Source organism: Aethina tumida, chromosome 1, assembly GCF_024364675.1.
Source record: "Aethina tumida isolate Nest 87 chromosome 1, icAetTumi1.1, whole genome shotgun sequence".
In the NCBI taxonomy this organism is placed as follows: Eukaryota; Metazoa; Arthropoda; class Insecta; order Coleoptera; family Nitidulidae; genus Aethina; species Aethina tumida.
In genome coordinates, this window is record NC_065435.1 from 79,908,373 (window position 1) to 79,928,560 (window position 20,188).

The 20,188-nt window shown below is 33.9% G+C and overlaps 5 protein-coding genes and 1 non-coding gene across 7 annotated transcripts; 5 read left to right on the forward strand and 1 right to left on the reverse strand.

Annotated features, from left to right (window-relative positions):
- Positions 1–3,779: 3,779 nt before the first annotated feature.
- LOC109596912 (uncharacterized) lies at positions 3,780–13,829 on the forward strand. Its single transcript, XM_020012516.2, has 6 exons — positions 3,780–4,078; positions 5,114–5,413; positions 6,218–6,450; positions 7,197–7,512; positions 7,742–8,006; positions 8,068–13,829. The coding sequence occupies exons 1-6, from the start codon at positions 3,833–3,835 to the stop codon at positions 13,590–13,592; spliced, it is 6,885 nt and encodes a 2,294-aa protein (XP_019868075.2). The 5' UTR covers positions 3,780–3,832; the 3' UTR covers positions 13,593–13,829.
- On the reverse strand, positions 7,543–7,614 carry Trnag-ucc (transfer RNA glycine (anticodon UCC)). Its single transcript has one exon. It is a non-coding gene; the product is annotated as a tRNA-Gly (tRNA).
- Positions 13,830–13,920: 91 nt separating the features above from the next.
- Positions 13,921–14,708, forward strand: LOC109596951 (protein snakeskin). Its single transcript, XM_020012556.2, has 4 exons — positions 13,921–14,046; positions 14,109–14,314; positions 14,371–14,497; positions 14,559–14,708. The coding sequence occupies exons 1-4, from the start codon at positions 13,951–13,953 to the stop codon at positions 14,667–14,669; spliced, it is 540 nt and encodes a 179-aa protein (XP_019868115.2). The 5' UTR covers positions 13,921–13,950; the 3' UTR covers positions 14,670–14,708.
- A 775-nt stretch (positions 14,709–15,483) lies between these two features.
- LOC109596950 (protein snakeskin) lies at positions 15,484–16,809 on the forward strand. The gene is made up of 4 exons (XM_020012555.2): positions 15,484–15,640; positions 16,118–16,314; positions 16,372–16,501; positions 16,555–16,809. The coding sequence occupies exons 1-4, from the start codon at positions 15,590–15,592 to the stop codon at positions 16,657–16,659; spliced, it is 483 nt and encodes a 160-aa protein (XP_019868114.1). The 5' UTR covers positions 15,484–15,589; the 3' UTR covers positions 16,660–16,809.
- A 204-nt stretch (positions 16,810–17,013) lies between these two features.
- LOC109596948 (uncharacterized) lies at positions 17,014–18,475 on the forward strand. The gene is made up of 2 exons (XM_020012554.2): positions 17,014–17,449; positions 17,836–18,475. The coding sequence occupies exons 1-2, from the start codon at positions 17,324–17,326 to the stop codon at positions 18,220–18,222; spliced, it is 513 nt and encodes a 170-aa protein (XP_019868113.1). The 5' UTR covers positions 17,014–17,323; the 3' UTR covers positions 18,223–18,475.
- Positions 18,476–18,576: 101 nt separating this feature from the next.
- Positions 18,577–20,182, forward strand: LOC109596913 (uncharacterized). Of its 2 annotated transcripts, none has more exons than XM_020012517.2 (10): positions 18,577–18,680; positions 18,785–19,173; positions 19,224–19,279; positions 19,340–19,373; positions 19,452–19,505; positions 19,569–19,613; positions 19,672–19,777; positions 19,829–19,879; positions 19,943–20,021; positions 20,080–20,182. In XM_020012517.2, the coding sequence occupies exons 1-7, from the start codon at positions 18,645–18,647 to the stop codon at positions 19,739–19,741; spliced, it is 684 nt and encodes a 227-aa protein (XP_019868076.2). In that variant the 5' UTR covers positions 18,577–18,644; the 3' UTR covers positions 19,742–19,777; positions 19,829–19,879; positions 19,943–20,021; positions 20,080–20,182. The 2 variants fall into 2 exon arrangements, with proteins under 2 accessions (XP_019868076.2, XP_049823014.1); XM_049967057.1 differs by having other exon boundaries at positions 19,672–19,737.
- The last annotated feature ends 6 nt before the right edge of the window (positions 20,183–20,188 follow it).

Below are 20,188 nucleotides of genomic sequence, written 5' to 3' on the forward strand. Positions count from 1 at the left end.
AGCATGTAGAACACGGTCAAGCCTGTTAATAGGGTTAAGTTCAAAGTTTTGAACTCTAATCTGTCTCAATACAATAATAGTGTTTCAGTTTTGGAGGACGTGTTTTGTCTGCTTTGGGAAAAGTGATTCAATTCGGATGAAAGTGAGGGTGGTGTTAAGGTTAATGGAACTAATAATGAATTGCAATTCTTTATCTTTGAGATCTGTATTCAAAGTATGTAGGTTAAATATCTAATTACAATCAATTGTGATTAGTTATTAAAACTAATGAAATAGAAATAACAGAAAACCAAACCAGAGCGATATGAGAAAAACTGAAACAGAATTGGCTTAGGTTTTCAAGTTAATAACCGAAATCTGCCATCCTTGACATTATCAAATTACATTCTTAACGATATATCAACGTTTCATTAAACAACAATAATAAATAGATCATTTTCCGAGGCCTTTTAAAAAAATGTATTAGCATATGAATGATTTCTATTCGGTATTTGAGAAAAACAACTAATCCTTGATCCAATTCTGACATTTACATGATACTTTTTCAATTAATTAACAAGTAATTAAAATGCACCGACACCTCAAATAATCATTATAAATTTTTATAGGGCACAATAAAAAATCGAATGAGCAATTATTTTAATCGCTCTGTAATCATGCTAAGCAAATTGGGTGGTTCAATTAGATTTAATAATAATTCTAATTCTAACTTTATCGTGTCGCACCAATCAAGATTATGCCGTATCCGTTTTGTCCGCTTTGCAACTACAATTATTTAGTACGATTTATTGTAATTATCTTAATTAAATATTTTTTAAATATTTTCATAGTTTTAAGCTGAACGTAAGTTTTATATGTAAATTTGAATGTAAGAAAATTACATAACGATACATAATAATGAAACGTTGATCTAATTTTTTTATTAGAGTTCGTTTGTTATGTAATAAATATTCAAATAGTTTCGACAGTCGTTCCGGATTTAGGAAACTTATTAATCAGCAGTCAGAATTTGATGACGCCTCGAGCTTGTTCACCAACCAGACTGGGTTGAGTTTAGATAATCCTATGTAAATAATATGCAAATTGCTAGAAGAAATCAATTAGAATTGATTTATTATAATTTTTGACGAGATGAGACAATTATATGAATTATGTTTATGTTTCGTTAAGTTGTTCGTTGGGTAAAAGACCGTCGTATGCGAATATTAATGCAATTAAAGTAGTTTATCGTTAAATGAAAATTACTATTCGGTAGTCGAAAACTTTCAGGTTGGCGTGTTGATAAATTTTGAAATGTGTGTCAAGTACGCGAATCATTATTTGGATCAAGTAAATTTTGGATTTTAAAAAGAAAAATTAAAATAAAAATCAATGAGACAAATTCGAAATGGTTCGAAATGGTTTGAAATGTTGTTTACATACACGTAATTATCAAATTAGTGGATTTGAATAATTTATACGAGTCACATTAAATGTGCGTAAATCAGACGAATGGGATCAATTACAGTTAGTTAAACGCATAATTAATTGATTGTAATGTTGTTTTGAAACAATTACAAGGTTGAGAAAATCCGTCTATTTCGAATGTGTCAACAATCCAATATCTTATTAATTAACACAATCGGGTCACAGTTTTTTTCCAAAATACATATTAATATAATTACAATCCGGTTTCGATGACTAATAGATACATACAAATTGCGCCAGGCCAAATTCATAGGAGGCAAAAATCGATCGGAATAAGTACGACCCCGATTATTTCAGTCACGAAAAAAAAAAAAATTCTATTGTTCCTTATATAGGTTTTTTAAGCGATTACAATTCAAGCTAACACTGCTTATTGTTACATTGTGTTTTTATAAACCTACCTACGCCTGTTTTGTAATCTTCAATAATAATAATAATATCAACCACTTTTTACACAATGTAAGTGGTAGAGTTAAGTTAAACTGCGGTAATGGTTATTCAAATTTTATTGAACGATAATAAAATAGTTGTCTTGATTTGTCTTGTGCAAATATGATCATTTTTATTATCGAATATGTTAGTTCTAATTTGTTTCCTTTTGTAGCGATATGTGGGTGTACAACTTGCCAGTGTAACTGGGTCACTTATGTTCCAGTGCTAATGAAAAATTGCTTTTTAAACATTTTGTGTATATTGAAATGAAAGGAATATGAAAAAGTGTCAAAAAAAGCAATTGATCAGAAAGGAATGTGTAAAGTGAGGTTTGTCCTTTTATGCTGTACCGAAAGTGAAATGGAAACGGTATTAAAATAAGAATATGAAAGCAGTTACACAATGGTCGGTTGTGTAATTATTTAATGCCCTGCCCAAAAATTATTAATATTAATTACAATTGATATGGGGAAAAAAGAGCATTTTTATAAAAATTATTGTTAAAATAATGGAATTTAAACAATACACGCTTTATTAAAACATTTATTTTATCAAAAAGTATTTAAATAAATTGTTTAAATTTTTATAATACCTACTTGCAATTATATTTATTTAACAAAATGTCCTACCCAAAAATTAACAATATTAATTACAATTGATATGGTGAAGAATGAGAATTTTTATGGAAATTGTTGTTAAATTAGTAGAATTTAAACAATATACGCTTAATTAAAACATTTATTTTATCAAAAATACCTTGCAATTATATTTATTTTAAAAAATGTTGATTACACACATCTTACACTTCACTAGAGTAATTTATTACTTAGAATCATTAATATATTACAAATTGGTTTTTTCTTTGATTAAAATAAAAAAATTATTGTTATGCAATTGTTGGTCATTGAGAATGTTATTTCAGAAGCGGACATGAATTTATTTGGACCGGTTAACCGGTTGTGCAAATCGTTGTGCCCTAACAAAATGACATAACCGAACCAGTTTCAAAAATCCGTCTACTGTCCATATGTTCATGATCTTTCCATTTCTTCTTTTTTATTTTTTTTTTGTTCTTTATGTGTACCAAATTCATCGATTTTTTCGTAAGCATTTTTTTACTGGGTGTTGATAATTCAGTATTACAAATATTATTTGTAAACATAGTATTAAAATTAGGTAATTAAAAAATTTACTAAACTCCTTGGAGATTTCAACGTCGGTCAGAAGAGAAACATCAAAACTGAATAAAATTTTCTTTTCCACATGTGGAAACATTTGTATTGGTTTGACCATTCATAGTTCATAATAAATGTGAATAATAAATTATAGTGTCCTCGTTACTAAAAACAGGACGAAGTAAATCAGAATGAAACAAATAAACTAGTACTCGTACAATTGAATTAATCGTTTCAAAGCGATGGCTAATAAATTTAATACTCACTACATTAAATCAATTTATTTTTACCCTTTGCGCAACTTACCAAACACTTTAAGACAATGATTAAGTCCGCGAGAAAACTGGTTAATATGACATTTTCGAATTGATTTTCCTACATTTTTACCAAGTTTTGATTAAAGTTCATTGGAAAGTTGAATTAACGAAATTAAAATTAACAAAATTTTAGGAAAATAAAACAGAAAGTGTTGTCGTTTAGGCGCCACTTTCATGCAAGCCCCCCTCCGCCACACATTGCACCAAAAATGATGTAAAGCTCCATACCGGCGACTCCCGTTTGAGTTTTGCTTTTGGTTTTCGGGGGGCGGAGTCTTAAGAACACCCCGACAATTATCCAGTCTGATCGGATACAAATCGGTTGATCAGTCGATCTTTAGACGTCGAATCGATAGCTTTCAGTTTCATTTTCAGTGATTCAATTTTGTGAACGGCTTGTGAATTCAGGAACGAATAAAATGATAAACTGAAGACATAAACATGAATTTCAAAATATTGAGTGCATTTATTTCGGTGGTTTTCACCATAGTTTGGGCGAAGGACAATTGTCTTTCTCAGAAATCGAACTCCAAACTGTTCTGTTATTACAGTAAATTGACGGATGTCGAAGGTTGTGGTTGTAGTCATGTAATTTTACCATCGGACACTGACGTGAAATCGATTGAAAGGTTTAGGGATGTAATGAAAGGTGTCAAAGTTCTAATCAACGTCAACGAATTTAACCAGGTAAATATGAAAATTAAACAATAATAATTATTAAATTTCAATTTTTACAATTACTTTTGTTTGTTAAAATTGTATTTGCATATGTTTTAAAAAATGTTTAGCTATTAGAAAATTGTGTTTTACTTATATTTTTTAACGATACACATGTTTCTCATGAACTTTTTACCTTGAAAAATATGTGTAGTGTTTTTTTTTCAATTATTTTGACGGTTATGCTGCAAATGATTAAAACAAAAAAATCAACATTCATAGTTCACAAACAAAGGAAATTATTCAAATCTGGACAAAATAACTCGTGTTATACATTCTAACAAGTCGTTAAATTTACAATGTGAGTCAGAATATATAAATAATTTACCACCTGCCAATTTTTAACGTGATACAATTTTGAATATTAACAAAGTGAAAACTTTTTTATCGACTTTTTGTTTGATTGAACTTGATATGATTATTATGTAGGAAGTGTCGTAGATTTTAAGACGAGAGAAATTTTTTCACTAATTTTAAAGAGGCTGGATTTTAGAATACTTATTTATTTCACCAGCCATTTTTGTAATCTATTTTCTTAACTAATAACTGTTGAATAATCAAATAACTTTCGTGCATTTTCAACGAGTATATGTAAGCCACCTTTTTAAAATACTTAAGAAACCAGTTCCTCGGACTATTTTCGCTATAAAAGTACAATTTAAATGTCATAAGACTCAATGAAATTTACACGAGTTGCGCAAGTTCCAATTACTCTGCACGAGCAAAACGGTCATTCTTTCGATGATGAGTCAAGGTTTAAAAAAATTACAATCATGTAAATGGAACACATTCATAAAATCTACCTCAAATGGGTTCATAATTATTGGAATAGTCGAATTCTTACAAAAGTACTACATAAATGATGATAGTTTCTATTCAATACTCGACCTGATATCAAATGCGTAACAAAATTTAATTCAAATCTGTGCCAAGAATTTAATTAAGATGTCTAATTAAGTGACTGTTTTTAAGCATTTTAATTTTCGTATGTTTAATTCTTTTCAGGGATTGGTGGATTTGTTAAAGACTAGCAAAGTGGATGGTTTAGAGATAAGCTTAAGGAAACTGGATTCGAAGAACGACATAAGCGATTTCATATCGACTGTACGAACAAAACTTGGGTCGGATTTGCAAATCGTACTTTCCGTACCTCCGAAAAATGAAATCTTAGCCAAATATTTCGATTTCAAAACACTGAGCAAAAATACTGATCATTTCATCCTTCAAACTTCATTTTTGGGGGCCAACAAAAACACCACTTTTCATCCGAGCCGTTTGTCTGGATTATGGGACATGCAAAACACTGTGAGTTTTACGTTTTCACACATATTAATTAATTAATCTTTTATTGAAGCTTAAATACCGTAAAGAATTTGTGTAAATTCATTTTTTATTTGACAATAATTCAAGGTTAAGGTTAAGGTTAATTTTAGGATTTACATTAACATTAAATATTAAAAAATTAAATGCTTCAATGTGGGTTCAATTAATAGAACCCATCCCAACAATAAACAACAACCTTGATATACGAAAAAGGCAATGTCCGCCCCAACTTGATTTTTTCCCCATCTGTTCATATTATCTATAAGACAAAGAGGCTGCACTCTCGTTAGATCATCTCTAGAACTGACAATGAGATGAATCAATCAGTAGACGAAAGCAAGAGCGAGGAAAGTGTCCTTGACTTATTTTACTCTCGATTTTATGCAACAAACCACGGCGGCCTTTTCAAACTGGTAATTTTGCCGAAACCGTTCAGATGATTAACGAGAGAGTGCAGAACGGTTAGGAAGATAGATATTTATCTTTAACGCCCACGCATAAGTCTCAATGGTATAACTGCAACTATGGCGATTATTTGCATTATCTACGTGATTAATCGGGTTTCCCTAAATGACAATTCGAAGGGGCGTCACCAAGAACGATTGAGTAATAGAATCCGGCTCGCAAACAAAACAAGATTATCTCTCTTCTTGACCGATCATTCAAAACGAACAGAAATGTTTTGTTTTTAAAAAGCCTTTTGTTAGATAAAATATGACAAAAATAATTTATGGTCCAATAAAAAGGAAACCCTTCGAAATAATATTGAATATATGTTTTCCTTAGGATTCCGTGGTCGATTTGGTAACTGGTTTGGGAGCTCCTCTTTCCAAACTGGTCATAACCCTTCCCGTACAAGGCTTCCATTTTAAACTCCAAAATTCTAAATTCACAACACCAGGAAGTCCCGCTTTAGAAGTCAAATCCATCACCAGAGATGAATTATGCGGACTCATGAAGAACGGTAAAAACTGGACCTTGGAAAGAGATGAAGATCAAGCTGGGCCATACATTTTCAGGTAATTAAGTTGTAAAAGAATCCATCAATATTTCAATATAGATGAAATTACAGCACGCCCTATTTTTTATAAGACATTGATAAATAAGTAATTACCAACGGTTAAAATGAATTATCGATAACATCGTCGGTCTTTATTGGTCACAAGGCAAACTGGACAAACTTTTATTACTATATATATATATATATATATATGTGTGTGAGTGTGTGTGTGTGTGTGTATAAAAATCATAGTTTAAAATGAAGTTGTGCAACTAAACGTAAGATTTCCAAATGATCTAAATATTACCGTATCAAAATCACATAAACAAACATTTCGCAGGTGTGTCTACAAAAAAGCAAACATTGTTCATAATTTTACGCAACGGAATCTAAATAAGGCAGATAGAACAGGCCCGTACTGTAGTGAAAAACGGGACAGGTGGAGCCGATTCGATCTAATTTATTAATAGATTTACATAAACGCGTTTTCACTTTCATATCGGCCTGCCTGCTTATTATACAACAACGGCGAGACCCCGAATCGAGACAACGTTCACTTCGAATTTAGATTACGGCCACTGTCACGGACCCAACCGTATATAATTAATGGGTTCAATCCCATAACTTTACGATTACATTGGCACGGCGGGCAATGTCGAAAGATTGATTGTCGAAGATTAACTTCTATATTTTTAGATAAATTATAATTTAATATTTATTGCCATCGTTCAAAATTTAAGGTATCATTGAATTTTTCTTTCATAGTGAAAATGATTGGGTGGCGTTTGAAGATGCGACAAGTGTGAATATAAAAGCAAAATATTCGAGAATCCGTGGATTGGCTGGTATTGCCTTGAAGGACGTCTCCCAAGATGGGGGATCGAAATGCGAGTCTACGATTCTGGAAGCCGCCTACAATGGACTTTCAAAACAGGCTCGTGCTCCCAGAGGCGCTGTCCTTCATTCCTTAGAAAGAGAGATCATCGAGAGTCCCGCTCGTTCATTAGACAACATACAAATATCTCCGTACAGGATTTCCAGAGTTGTGGACGTTGAGGGACATGTTCACATCGTCAAAAAGGTAACTTAATATAGAATAAAAAACATCTTATGCGATGGCCGGGAATCGAACCCGGATCAACTGCTTGGAAGGCAACTATGCTGACCATTACACCACCATCGCACGTATTTCTTCCATCTCAATCGTACGTCGTATCGTAAAGTCGAATCGAATGACCCAGATTAATTTCATCGACTGTAGTTTATTAAATTCACAGTTGCATATCTCCTATTGATAATCTATGTCTTAGGATACGAGAACGGAGTTTGAGTGTTCTCGACAAGGTTACTTCGTACATCCACGTTCCTGTAACAGATTCTACAGGTGCGTAAAGTTCGATCAATATTCGGACGAGTTCAGCGTCTTTGAATTCGACTGTCCCGCTGGCTTAGCCTTCGACGAACATGTCGAGGTTTGCGTGTGGCCCGGAAGTCTTCCTCATGCTTCTGCTTGTTCGGGAAGTAGTGAAATTGCTCCAGTGCCAAAGAACCGGTTTGTTTGCCCAGAACAACCAGGTATCGTATTACATACAAACTTTCGTATTTGCTTCTAGCTTATTCTTATATTTTATTGTAGGATATTATGCAGACCTTGAAAATTGTCGGTGGTTCTTTGCCTGTTTAGACCATGGAAACTCTCCTCTAACAGCCTACGAATTCAGATGTCCCTTCGGATTGGTTTTTGATCAAGACCGTTTGATTTGCGAATGGCCATGGTTCGTTCCCAAATGTGCAAATGGTGAAGGTTTCAGTCGCAACATTGTTACTCAAGATTTCTACGGTTCCGGATACGTCTTAGATCAATATGATGGTTTGAGCAGTCTTGGACCCGTTAAACTTGGAGGTCTAAGTGGAACCATCACCCAACCTGTTGCTAAAGTTTACAGTAATGTTGAAGGCTCTACTTTAGAACTCGGCTTGTCGAAGAATGCACGCTTGTCTTTAGTTAACGCCGGACTGCTTAAAACTGTGTCTGCAGGTTTCGCTTTGAATAGTTTTCCGAAGGATTCATTCGGACAATTCAATTCTAAGAGCTATGGTAACGGTGCAGAAGTTGCGGGAGTTGGTTCTGATAAATATTACTCGTCTGGTTCTCAAATTTCTGGATTTAGTAATGAAGGTTTTGCCGAATTAAATGGTGTTGTTGGAAGTTCCTCGGGTCAATATTATTATCAAAATGGAGGAAAACTCATTGGAGAAGCTGGTATTGGTAACGAGGGTTCTGTCGGCTTAAAACTTGCTGATAGAGGAGGTTCTTCCAGCCAATATTTCAACCAACGCGCTGGAGTAGCTGGAGGTGATGACCAAAGTTCCGCCCAATTAATTGGTAAACTTGTTGGAGTTACTCTTGGAAACTCTTATCAAGGTGCTGCTGAAAATTCTGCTCAGTATTATAATCAAGAACATGGCAACAATTTTGCTGAGAGTTATCTAGGAACTGCAAGAGTTAATGTTTCTACAGAAATCATTGATTACAACGCTGGTAATAATGTTCCTACGATGATCGATTCTGGCGAACATTATTCATCAGATTTTATAAATGGATTACAAGGATCGGCAGGACTTTCTAATCAGTATAGAAACCATCAACAACAGGAAAATAACCAATATTACTCTGCAGGCAGTCAAATAGTTTATGGACAACAAGAAGGAAACTTGGCGGAACTCGAAAATTCTGCAAAGTATGGAGCGAAATCCCATCAAACATTTTTACAGTATCAAGAAAAAACTACAAATGAAGCTCGGTATCTCAACGAAATGGGACTTGGAACATTTGGAAGCGGCACTATTGGAAATATTAATATTGTTGGTGGAGGATACTCTGCTGTTGGAGTTAGTGATGGAGTACAAATTTCCAATAATGGAGGAAATATTAATTTGGTGTCCGTTACTCCTTCGCCCATTCCTATATCAACTGATCCATCAATTCCCATCGTCAGTTCTGTACCAATACCAACGATTAAATCAGATACAACTTTCCAAAGCAAGGGGGGAGTTGTAGCCAACGTTCCACAGTTACAGTACAAGGTACGAACAACAGCTACTCCATCTTCTCAGTACATAATTAAAGAGAAATTGAATCCGACTTTAATTCTGCAATCTGCCAAATTACAACCTAAACCAATTTCTATTATACAATCTGCTCAACAACAATTAGGCGGATATGTTTATGAAAAACCAACAATCACGTTTGGAGAAAAAACTGTAGGTCAACTTGCTGTTTCCCCTGTTAATTTCCAAAAACAAGATTCATCTGGTGGATATATTTATGAAAAACCGTTAGTTGCCTTTGAAGAAAAACCTGAGGTATATATTTTTTCAACTCCAAGAACAGTTGTCAAACAAAAAGTTATTTCCTCTACACCAAAACCTTTCGCAGTATCTGGTGGATATATTTATGAAAAACCGTTAGTTGCCTTTGAAGAAAAACCTGAGGTATATATTTCTTCAACTCCAAGAACAGTTGTCAAACAAAAAGTGATTTCCTCTACACCAAAACCTTTCGCAGTATCTGGTGGATATATTTATGAAAAACCGTTAGTTGCCTTTGAAGAAAAACCTGAGGTATATATTTCTTCAACTCCAAGAACAGTTTTCAAACAAAAAGTGATTTCCTATACACCAAAACCTTTCGCAGTATCTTCAACTGTCAAGCCAATTGCTAATCAACAACCTGTTCTAACATTCTCTACTCCAAGACCGTTCACCCTTTCCACTAATTACGATTATAGAAATATCGCACAAACAGTAAGTTACAGTTACCCTAAATCTGTTCTTCCATTTGTGGAAAAGACTGATGTCAAAATAGAACCTACAGTTCAAACTTATCAATCCATATTTGATCAAAAGAATGTTGAGCAAAAACAATCTGCCATATTTTACAATTACAAACAGCAAGAGCAAAAACTAGAACCTGTTGTACAAACTTACAAAGTGAAACAACAAGGATACATCTATGAAAAACCTAGTGTTGAATTTGAAGAGAAGCCTACTGCGACTTATCAACAAATCGATCTTAGTGTCGATAAGGTTAAGCCTATTGTTGTTCAACCGGTACAATCCGTTCAGCCAGCTGTTGTGCAAACGTTCCACCACCAACAGCCTACTGTACAGAAAGCAGTAATTGAAAAGCTGGGGATCCAATATGAGAAACCTGATATTGTGTTCCAGGAAAGACCAAAATCTACAGTAATTTCTTCGTTTCATATTCAACAACCTACTGCACAGACCGTACAAGCTCAAGAGAATGTCCAAACAGTGGATATTAAAGAGGGGCCTACAATTGCACAAACGTTGCATATCGAACAACCTACCGTAGAAACTGTCAAATCTGTAAGCTATGGATATGCTAAACCGGCTATTAAATTCGGAGATAAGCATTTATCTTTACAAACGGCACATATTCAACAACCTGCGGAAACTTTAGGTTATTACAAGTATCCAGCTACACAGAAAACAGTTTATCAAAACATCGTTCCTTTGGTTCAGCAGCAACCTGATGTGTTCACAACCTACTCCTATCAAAAACCTGCAGTTACTAAATACACTTATAAAGATGTAGTGCAACAAACGTATATCGCACCAACTTCCACCACATTAAGACCTGTCGTAGCTTATGTTTCAAGTACAGTTATACCTGTTGTTGACGGATATCATTATCCTAAACCTAGCACAACCTTCGTAGAAGAGCCGAGACCGATCGTAACAGAGGCCAAGAAACCTGTTTTTTCCACCTATAATTACGTACATCCAACAACTTCGAAACCACTTGTCGAGGAACAATCTGTCGTCACTGAGTTCAAGAAACCTACTGTGGTAACACAATACAGTTACGTAGCTCGACAACCTAAACCAGTTGCCATACAACCCATTGTGAATGAATACAAGAAACCTGTAATTGTCTCCCATTATAGTTTCGTTGCTCCACAACCTAAGCCAATTACTGTACCGTCTGTGCAGCCTGTGGAGTATAAAAAACCTGCGATTGTAACACAGTACAATTATGAAACGCCCCAGGTGCAATCAGTTGTTGCACAACCGGTGCCTTCTGTCGCAATAGAGCGCGAAAAACCTGCTGATATATCTAGTTACAATTATGTTTATCCTTCAACGCCAAAACCTCAAGTTTTGGAGGAACAGTCGGTAGAAGCCGTTAATTACGTCACAACATCGACACAAAAACCGTTTGTGTACGAAAATAAAATCGAATTCCGAGGATACGAGTATCCAAAGCCTGAAGATCAGTTGGAAACGATTCAACCAGTGCAAGAAGTACCGTTTGTTAAAAAGAAGGTTTACGTAACCGGTTCGAGAAAATTCCAAGGATACACATATGAGAAACCTAGAATTAAATTTGAGGAACAACCTATCGTTGTCGAAAATTATGCAGTACCAAAAATCAAACAATTTAGTTCTTCCGTCGACACTTCGAACTTTTATTTCATCAACAGAGCTAAAGGTATAAGATATAGCACTACACCTGTTTATCAAGAGGAATATATTCAGTCGACACCAAGACCCACATTTAGTTCTACGATTAATGCTATCGTTGCAGCTAAACTTCCCGCTGTTACGCCGAAGCCAGTAATATTATACGGAAGCTCAGAACAAGCTGTGGAAACAGTTACCACCAGTAGACCGATTGTGAGGTATTCCTTCAGCAGTTTGGACGAAATGTATCAACCTAATAATAAATTAGAGTATTTGCCTGTTAAAACTAAAGTGAGAGTTAGCACGATTCCTAAATATGGGGAGACTTATATACCAGAAGTTAGCAGCCCGACAATTGATTATTTACCTGTCAGTACTACCCCTAATTATGTAAAAGTACCAGAAGTTACAAGTTCAAAAATTAACTACGTACCTGGCAAAACAAATGTCAGAGTCAGTACTACTCCAAAATACGTGGAAGTTGTTCCTGATTTTACCAGGGAATACTTACCGGTAAAAACTAGAATAGGAGTTACTACACCAAAGTACGTCGAGATTACAAGTACGGAGGCGACAATCCTTGCACCTACAAAGGAATATTTGCCAATAGAACCAACAAAAGAATACCTTCCAGTTACAACAACCAGACCTAAAACAGTTGTGGTACCAACCAAAGAATATCTTCCGGTTACCACTAAAGTACCCAACAGGCAATATTTACCAGTCAGATCTAGAGTAAGAGTTTCAACTACTACCACTGAAAATTATGATGACGGAGAGACGATTGAAGTGACATCCAGAAGACCTGTTAAGGTTGTGAAGGTGATACGACCGAAGGTTAAAACTATTATCAAACAGAACGACATGCATCCACTTTTGTCTGCCAAATTGGGAGCACAGTGCACTTGCGTTTCAAACACCTTGAGACTGAGAAAAAAGAAACCACAAAAGATAATAATTGTTGAAGAAGAAGATGATGACAGCAACGACGATGATGATGATGATCAGAATACTGACGAATATCTCGTGAAGGATGATGCTGATGACAACGAAGACAATTCCGCAGGTATTATCGTAGAAGATTACAAATACGAACCTAAGAAGTTAGTGACATCGACTCCCGAGGTAAATGTTTCCAGCACTTCTGCAACTGTTGTCTCTTCGAGCCCCGAGTACAAAGTTAGAAAACGTGTACGTGTTAGACCCGTAAGCACCACACAAGCTTCCGAGGTTTTCATCAAAAGTACCCTAACTCCTGTCGTAAAAATCATAAAGACTGTTGAATCAAAATCCAATGAATCTTCAGAAAAAGAGATAGTAAAAGGGATACGCACCGGTCTTAAATTGGTAAAACAAGCTGCTAAGGAAGGTGTCAAAGAAGGCATAGAAGAAACTATAAGCAAAAACTTTGATAGATACGGTCCTGGGGGACTCAGGAGCAGATCTGAGACTCTTCAGGGTACGATCGATTGTCAAAGAGCGGGTCTTTTCAGACATCCGACCCAATGTAACAAATTCTACACGTGCAGGTGGGATTGTACAAAGAAGAAATTCACTTTGCACGTATTCAATTGTCCGGTACATTTAACCTTCGATAGTAGTTTGGGGGCGTGCAATTGGCCAAGTCAAGGGCCAGCTTGTTTGGAGAACACTCTTTTGCCCAGTGAATAATTTGGCTGGGGTCGTTCTCCAATTTAGTTATTTATAGTTTATTGAACATGTTCATTGATGTTTGTTTTTATTTATTGCGCCACTTCATCCCTGGTAGTTATCATTTGTAGGTCTTATTTATTGGTTTTACGTTTTAAGCACATTATATAGCCTTGCCATTTTTATTTATATTGTATATTAAAAATTGTATTATAAGATGTATAAACATTATATTTAATAATAAACGATTTAAACATACCTAGTTTTTTCTTGTTTATCCTATCTGATAACGAACATTGTTTGCTTTGACTCAACCCAATTAACAGATAACCATTAATCTTATCTGAACATATTCTGTGCTCGTAGTCTCGTAGTTTGTATGAGCGTTCTCGTTGTGCTTTATAAAAAAACTAGCCTTCCAATAACCATGGTTTTAATCACGATAGGAATTCTTGTGCTGGGCATAGTCAAAGTGGTAAGTACGACAAAGAAAATTAAGAAATCCAAAATAAATGACAACCATATTTTGTTACACAGGTGATAAATCTAATTGTATTGATAATGTATAGAGTGGGTAATCAAACAAAACAGGACAACTTTTTGGGCGTTGGTGGTTCTTGGAACCTATATGATGAAAAGTACCCAGATGCCGAGATCTTAGCTTCCGGAGTACTTGTTGGATACATGATATACACCATCGTGTCAGTTATTAACACCCTATTAGCTGACGAAGAATTTAAAACGTAATGGTGGTTTACGCACGATGATTTATTTAATTCTTAAAGTTGTTGTGTTCCAGTTCTTTTACGGATATTTTGATGAAGGTTGTCGGAGTGTTTTTGTGGTTCGCCGTTGCTGGTACTGCAATTCACTATTGGAAGAGCTACAGTAACGATAACAAAGCTCTAGAAGGAAATGAGAAACAGGTGTGAAATTAAAAATATGAAATAGAACGACATTTGTTTATTTTTAATGGTTTTTCTACAGATTGGCCTGGCGATGGGTTCTCTGTGTGTTATAAATGGAGTGGTCTACTTCGGTGATGCTGCCCTTTCCATCTTGTTCTTTTTTAATACAAAAATGGGAAGTACGGCTTAATTTGCTGATTTTCAAATAACTGATCACTTACTGTTACTTACAATTTTACATATAAAAATAATAATAATGTCTTTTAATGTAAATGTACAATATTATTATTAAAACTTTTATAATAATAAAATGTCTAAGTATTAGTTTAATTAATAAATTTTCTAGAAAAATAATGAAATTTTATTTAAGTAAAAATGTGTGTGGAAACAAATTCAATAATTTATTATAATTAAAAATAAATTAATAGTCAATTAATTAATTTCCAACACTGACAAATTGGTTCCTAGGTCTCCAAAAGGTCTTAATTTTGATAGGAAAGTCCTCCTCATCTCAGTATTCCATTTTTTCTTCAATCCCAATGGCATAATCCATATCTCGCCATTACTTGATCGTACAGAAAATTTATATTTACATTTTTTGTAGGAAATTGAACGCTCTACAATTTTTTCATAACTCTTACCGTTTAGGACCTCTTTACAAAAAGGTCTCTTGTGGGTACTGATTTTAATAGCTTTTAATAAATATTTTAAATTTATCCATTTAAGTTATGAATTTTTATTAATATTTTCAAAATTCATTAGGTGCAAACTATGGTGATTTTATATATATATATATATATATATATATATATATATATATATATATATATATATATCAATTCTAGATCTCAGTCATATATTTTCGTCATATTTATATTTTATTACTCAACGAATTTCACCGAACGCGCCTTATTTACCACTTGATCAAACATTGAGCAACACATCATAGACAATAAGATAAGGTATATGTTATCTGTAGTTATCTATTGGATAGCGTACTTTTTCAGTTCATGTTGAACAGGTGGAAACGTTTTTCTTTACCCTGCATGCATACGTGTATATTTAATATACCAAATAAAAACTATTTATAAGTGTTAAAAAATAAGGAAAATGACGAGTCCATTAACAGTTGGTACCTTGTTTATAAGGCTGTTCAGTGGGGTGAGTAAATTTATTTATTGTTTTCTTATCTATAATATGGCGATTTGAATGTGTAATGTGTAATATCTGTTGTGTATATTATGGGTGGGTCCAAATGATTTTGTTTAGGTTCTGAAATATGTATGTTCAATAAATGATAGATTTATGCAGAGTTTAAAATATATAACTTATGTATGTATTTAAACGCAATAATGATTAAATGCAAAAGATTGGATGATAATCAATTAAAATTAATCTAACAACGGTAAGGCATTTATTTGTAAAACATTTATTTGTAACTACAAAATTCTTCCTTGGAGTAGTTACAAAAGCTTCTTAATCAAGGTGTTTAAAAAAATTATCAATTTAGGTCAGATAAAATCGTACGGAATGTGCGTAATATTTAAACGACAATTGCGCCCTCCACAAATATCATAATAAATTTGCTACTTCATATCCAAAACCGAACGTATTAATTAATTTCGTTTTGTTTTTCAGGTGATCAATCTGATTGTTTTGATTTTGTACAGAGTCGGATTCCAAGGAGAATTTTTGGGAGTGGGAGGAACGTGGAATTTGAACGAAGCTAAAAATCCGGATGCAGAAATTGTTGCTTCCGGTATTTTCGTTGGCTACTTCATTTATACGATTATCAGTTTGATAGCTTTCTGTTTCTCTGTTGGAGATCACAAAACGTAACTAACTCATTATCTTCTTACTGTAATGTTGTAACTATTTTGTACAACTTTCAGAACATACACTGATGTTTTAATGAACCTGATCGGCGTATTTATGTGGGTGGCAATCGGTGCAACAGCTCTACATTATTGGAACGGTTACATGGCAGAACACAAATATGTATCCATGAATTCAGAAAGAATGGTAAGAACTAAAATAATTAAAAATGATTTACTAGGTCGGAGACTTTTTTTCAGATTGGTTTGACACTTGGGGCATTGTGTCTCATCAATGGAGCCTCGTATCTTATAAACACCGCAGTTGGAGGCATATTCATTGCGAGATACAAGTCCCAGCAATAATAATGCACAACGATAACAACAAAATAATATCGACTTATTGAGAAACATTAATTAGTTTTAATTTATAATTTATTTTTTATGTTCATAAAATTAATAATACGTACATTTATTTTGATCTCCAACAAGTTCAGTTTCTAATAAAACAATCGTAAATTATGATGTAGAAGTAAATAGCAAGTAAATATATGATGGTGTTTTGATTAGCGTATTTTATTTCTGAAACTTACGAATTATCCTAAATAAAAAATTAGCATTTCGTTATTAAACGTCAGAGAAAAACAAACAAAGGTCACATAATGACACTAATCAACATTTTCACCGGCTGATCATGCGCCACACGGTTTTCCATGCAGCGTTCTGTTGTTTGCGCGTCGCGCATTACATTTTTTACTACCTAATAAACTTAAACTACTAAACCAAGAGATCTGAATGAATCAACTCATTATTCACCCACATGCACTAACAACTGAAACTCCCAGACGGACACTTGTGTGTGAATCAGTGGGCGTAGCTGGTCAATTAACTAAAGTCAAGGGGGTTAATTTCTGTGACAATTAGCGGCTCGGGTCCGCTTTGGTCAGTTCGATGTCGATTGTAGTCGAGAGTCAGCGTCAAAGTGGAGCAGTATAGTGAGTCTCTGTACGACGTGCCGAGAAAGATTATCATGATGAGCGGCGAGTTGGAGAAGGACGGGGATCAGAAGGAGGAGGAGGTCAAAGTGTTGCCCAAGAAGACGCTCACGGAACGATTTAAGGAACAATGGCAGGTTGTCATCAAGATATTGGAGTTGGTAAGTCATACAAATTTTCAGGTCATAGTTTAATTTAAACAAAGTTTAAAGTTAGGAATATGAATTGCATTATCTTTGTATAAATGTAACTAGTTGATGGAACATGTAACCAAATGCAATTATGCTAAACCTTGTACATCTACATCAACAACAATTAAAATACATTCGGTCAATTTTTCTTGTACTCATTTAAGTAGATAATTTGTAATTCTTGTCAGGACATTCAAAACACGTGTATTAAAATTAAAATAGCGTTAATCATCTAGAATAAAACTTGGGGGGAATTAAATTACTCAATTTACATTTGTTGCTTGTTAATTTATATGTGTCTGTCTTATTATCTAATGCATATTTCGAATGAGTAATGGATTTGAATTTTCTTTCAGATAATCTGTGCAATATGTATGGGTTTTATTTATGATCCAGCAAAAACAACGGGTTTGGGACAGACTCACATGGACCACGTTGGAGTAATGTATACAGCCTACACAGGTTTCATGTTAATCAACACGATCTTGTTGATCAGCAGATGCCTGAAGGACAGAATCCCTTACAAGACAGCCACCATGTTTTCCGTATCCGGGTCCTGTATATTTATAATAACGGGCATATTGTTGCTGGTAGGCAGAGCGCAATTGTTCAGGCATTACTTCTATCATCCTCAAATGTATTTGCTGACGATGATGACGACCAGTATTATTTTTGCATTTGTTAACGCTGCCGTTTTCGCTGTCGACGCTGTTTTTACTTTCAGAAGGCAGGAGGATTTTTGATTAGTACAAAGCTTATGTGTTTTATGTGTTCAGTTAGGTTAGAAATAGTTTTACTTTTTGTATTGTATATTTCGATTCGCTATCAACTTCCGTCCACTAGATATGATATTTAATAATGTTAAAATTAGTTTTGTTTCAATTAAATTAATAATCTTTTAACTTGATTGATGTATAGTTATCACATAATAATGGTTTCGTATTTAACTATATTTTTATAATAAACAATTTAATAATAAATAATATTTGTTGTTGACTTTTGTTTATATCCTTTATAATTATAACTATTTAATAATAAACAATAAATGACAGTTATAAACATGTCAGACTAACAATTTTGAACGTTTGTTATTTTATGTTAGAAATGGACCTTTTAATATTTACATGTTGAATGGAGAATATAAGATTATATAATATAGAGCAAAATGTGTTCTCAGACCTTTATGAGAATAGTACAAACTGTAAGTAAATTTTCGAATATACAATTATTAATTACACATTATGAAAAACGTTTGTGAGTTTTCATTTTTAGACTCAAATCAACTTACCCATTATTTTATTGTAGATCCTCGTGACAGGGTGCTTAAGCGCTGCCCTAGCAATGTTCTTCATAATCGGTTTTTCGATCACCGTCGTCCTGGTGGTCTGCACAAGCGTCATCTTTCTGCTCGTGCTTTTTTCGGACCTGATACTGCGATGTCGTTCTTGCTTCATTGGCGAGCACGTTTGGGGCTATTTTGCCTGCGGTGCCTTCTTGGAGTTCATGACTTGTGCATGTTTGGCGTTCGCCAGTTTAAACTTAAACGAGGCGTACGTCGAGGAACACAAAGATCACTTCGACAAGGAAGACACAGATAACGGCCATCATCACCATTACAATCTGTTTGTTGTCATTTTAAGCCTCGGCATCTTCTGTTTGGCCACCGCCATTTGTTTCTTTTACGATATATTTGCGTGAGTTCCACTCACAATCGAGAAGATTCAAACGAAATGTTTCATTTCAGGTTACTACTCAAAATGTGGGTGGTTTGTCGATACAGAGTTGATTGTCTTTGCGATAGTAAGTGTTTAAAAACAATGTCGTCATGAAATAACCCGCTAATGTTTGGTCCTGTTCTAGATTCTTCGAGAGCAACATATAGTGTTGGTTCACCGTAAGTGAAGATGAAACATGTTCTCGTTTAGATTGTTTAAAATTATTTTTAAACCGTTATTTTTTTAATTTTTTTTAGAGGCGTTTGTAGTAACAGATCTGTGAACAGAATTTATCCGCAACATCCACCACTGTAACGAAACCAATTGAAAATTTCAATATTACTGTTAATTGACTTTCATTTTTTAATTTCTAGGAAACCTTGTCAACCACCCCAACTTTGTACAGCTTTCGACTCAAAGTAATTTTTATTATTAATTTTATAAATATTTATTTATTCTTGAAATTGTCTCATTTAGGAATAGAAAAGAACAATCGATTCCAGCGGTGTGTTCGAGACCAGACAGTTCAAAAACGAAAGTTTCGTAAGTCAAACCATGTTTCAACGATTCCCATTGATAATGGGTACAATAATATCTAATCATATTTTCTGTTTATGTCCATTCATTTTTTCAGAATATCTAAATGATCTCCGAACCTAGTTTTGTAATATGAATATGAAGATGTGTATGTATTTTTAATTATTTCGTTTATTTTTTATTATTAAATATTCTACTTATTTTATTTCAGGAATGAACCAAATGGAAGTAAAAAACTGGTAATCTGTTGTTTCACCATTAAAAAAAAGAGTCCGTTAAGAAATTTATAAGTAAGTTTTTTTTGTTTAATTTTAGTTGATTATGAAAAATATATTTATATTGTTTCAGGTAATTTCGTTCAAAGGTTAACAAAAATGGCATTATGTAATAATAATTCCGTTTATATAACTGTTATGTAATAGACTGTATAATAAAATGTTGTGCAAAGTTGCCTCTT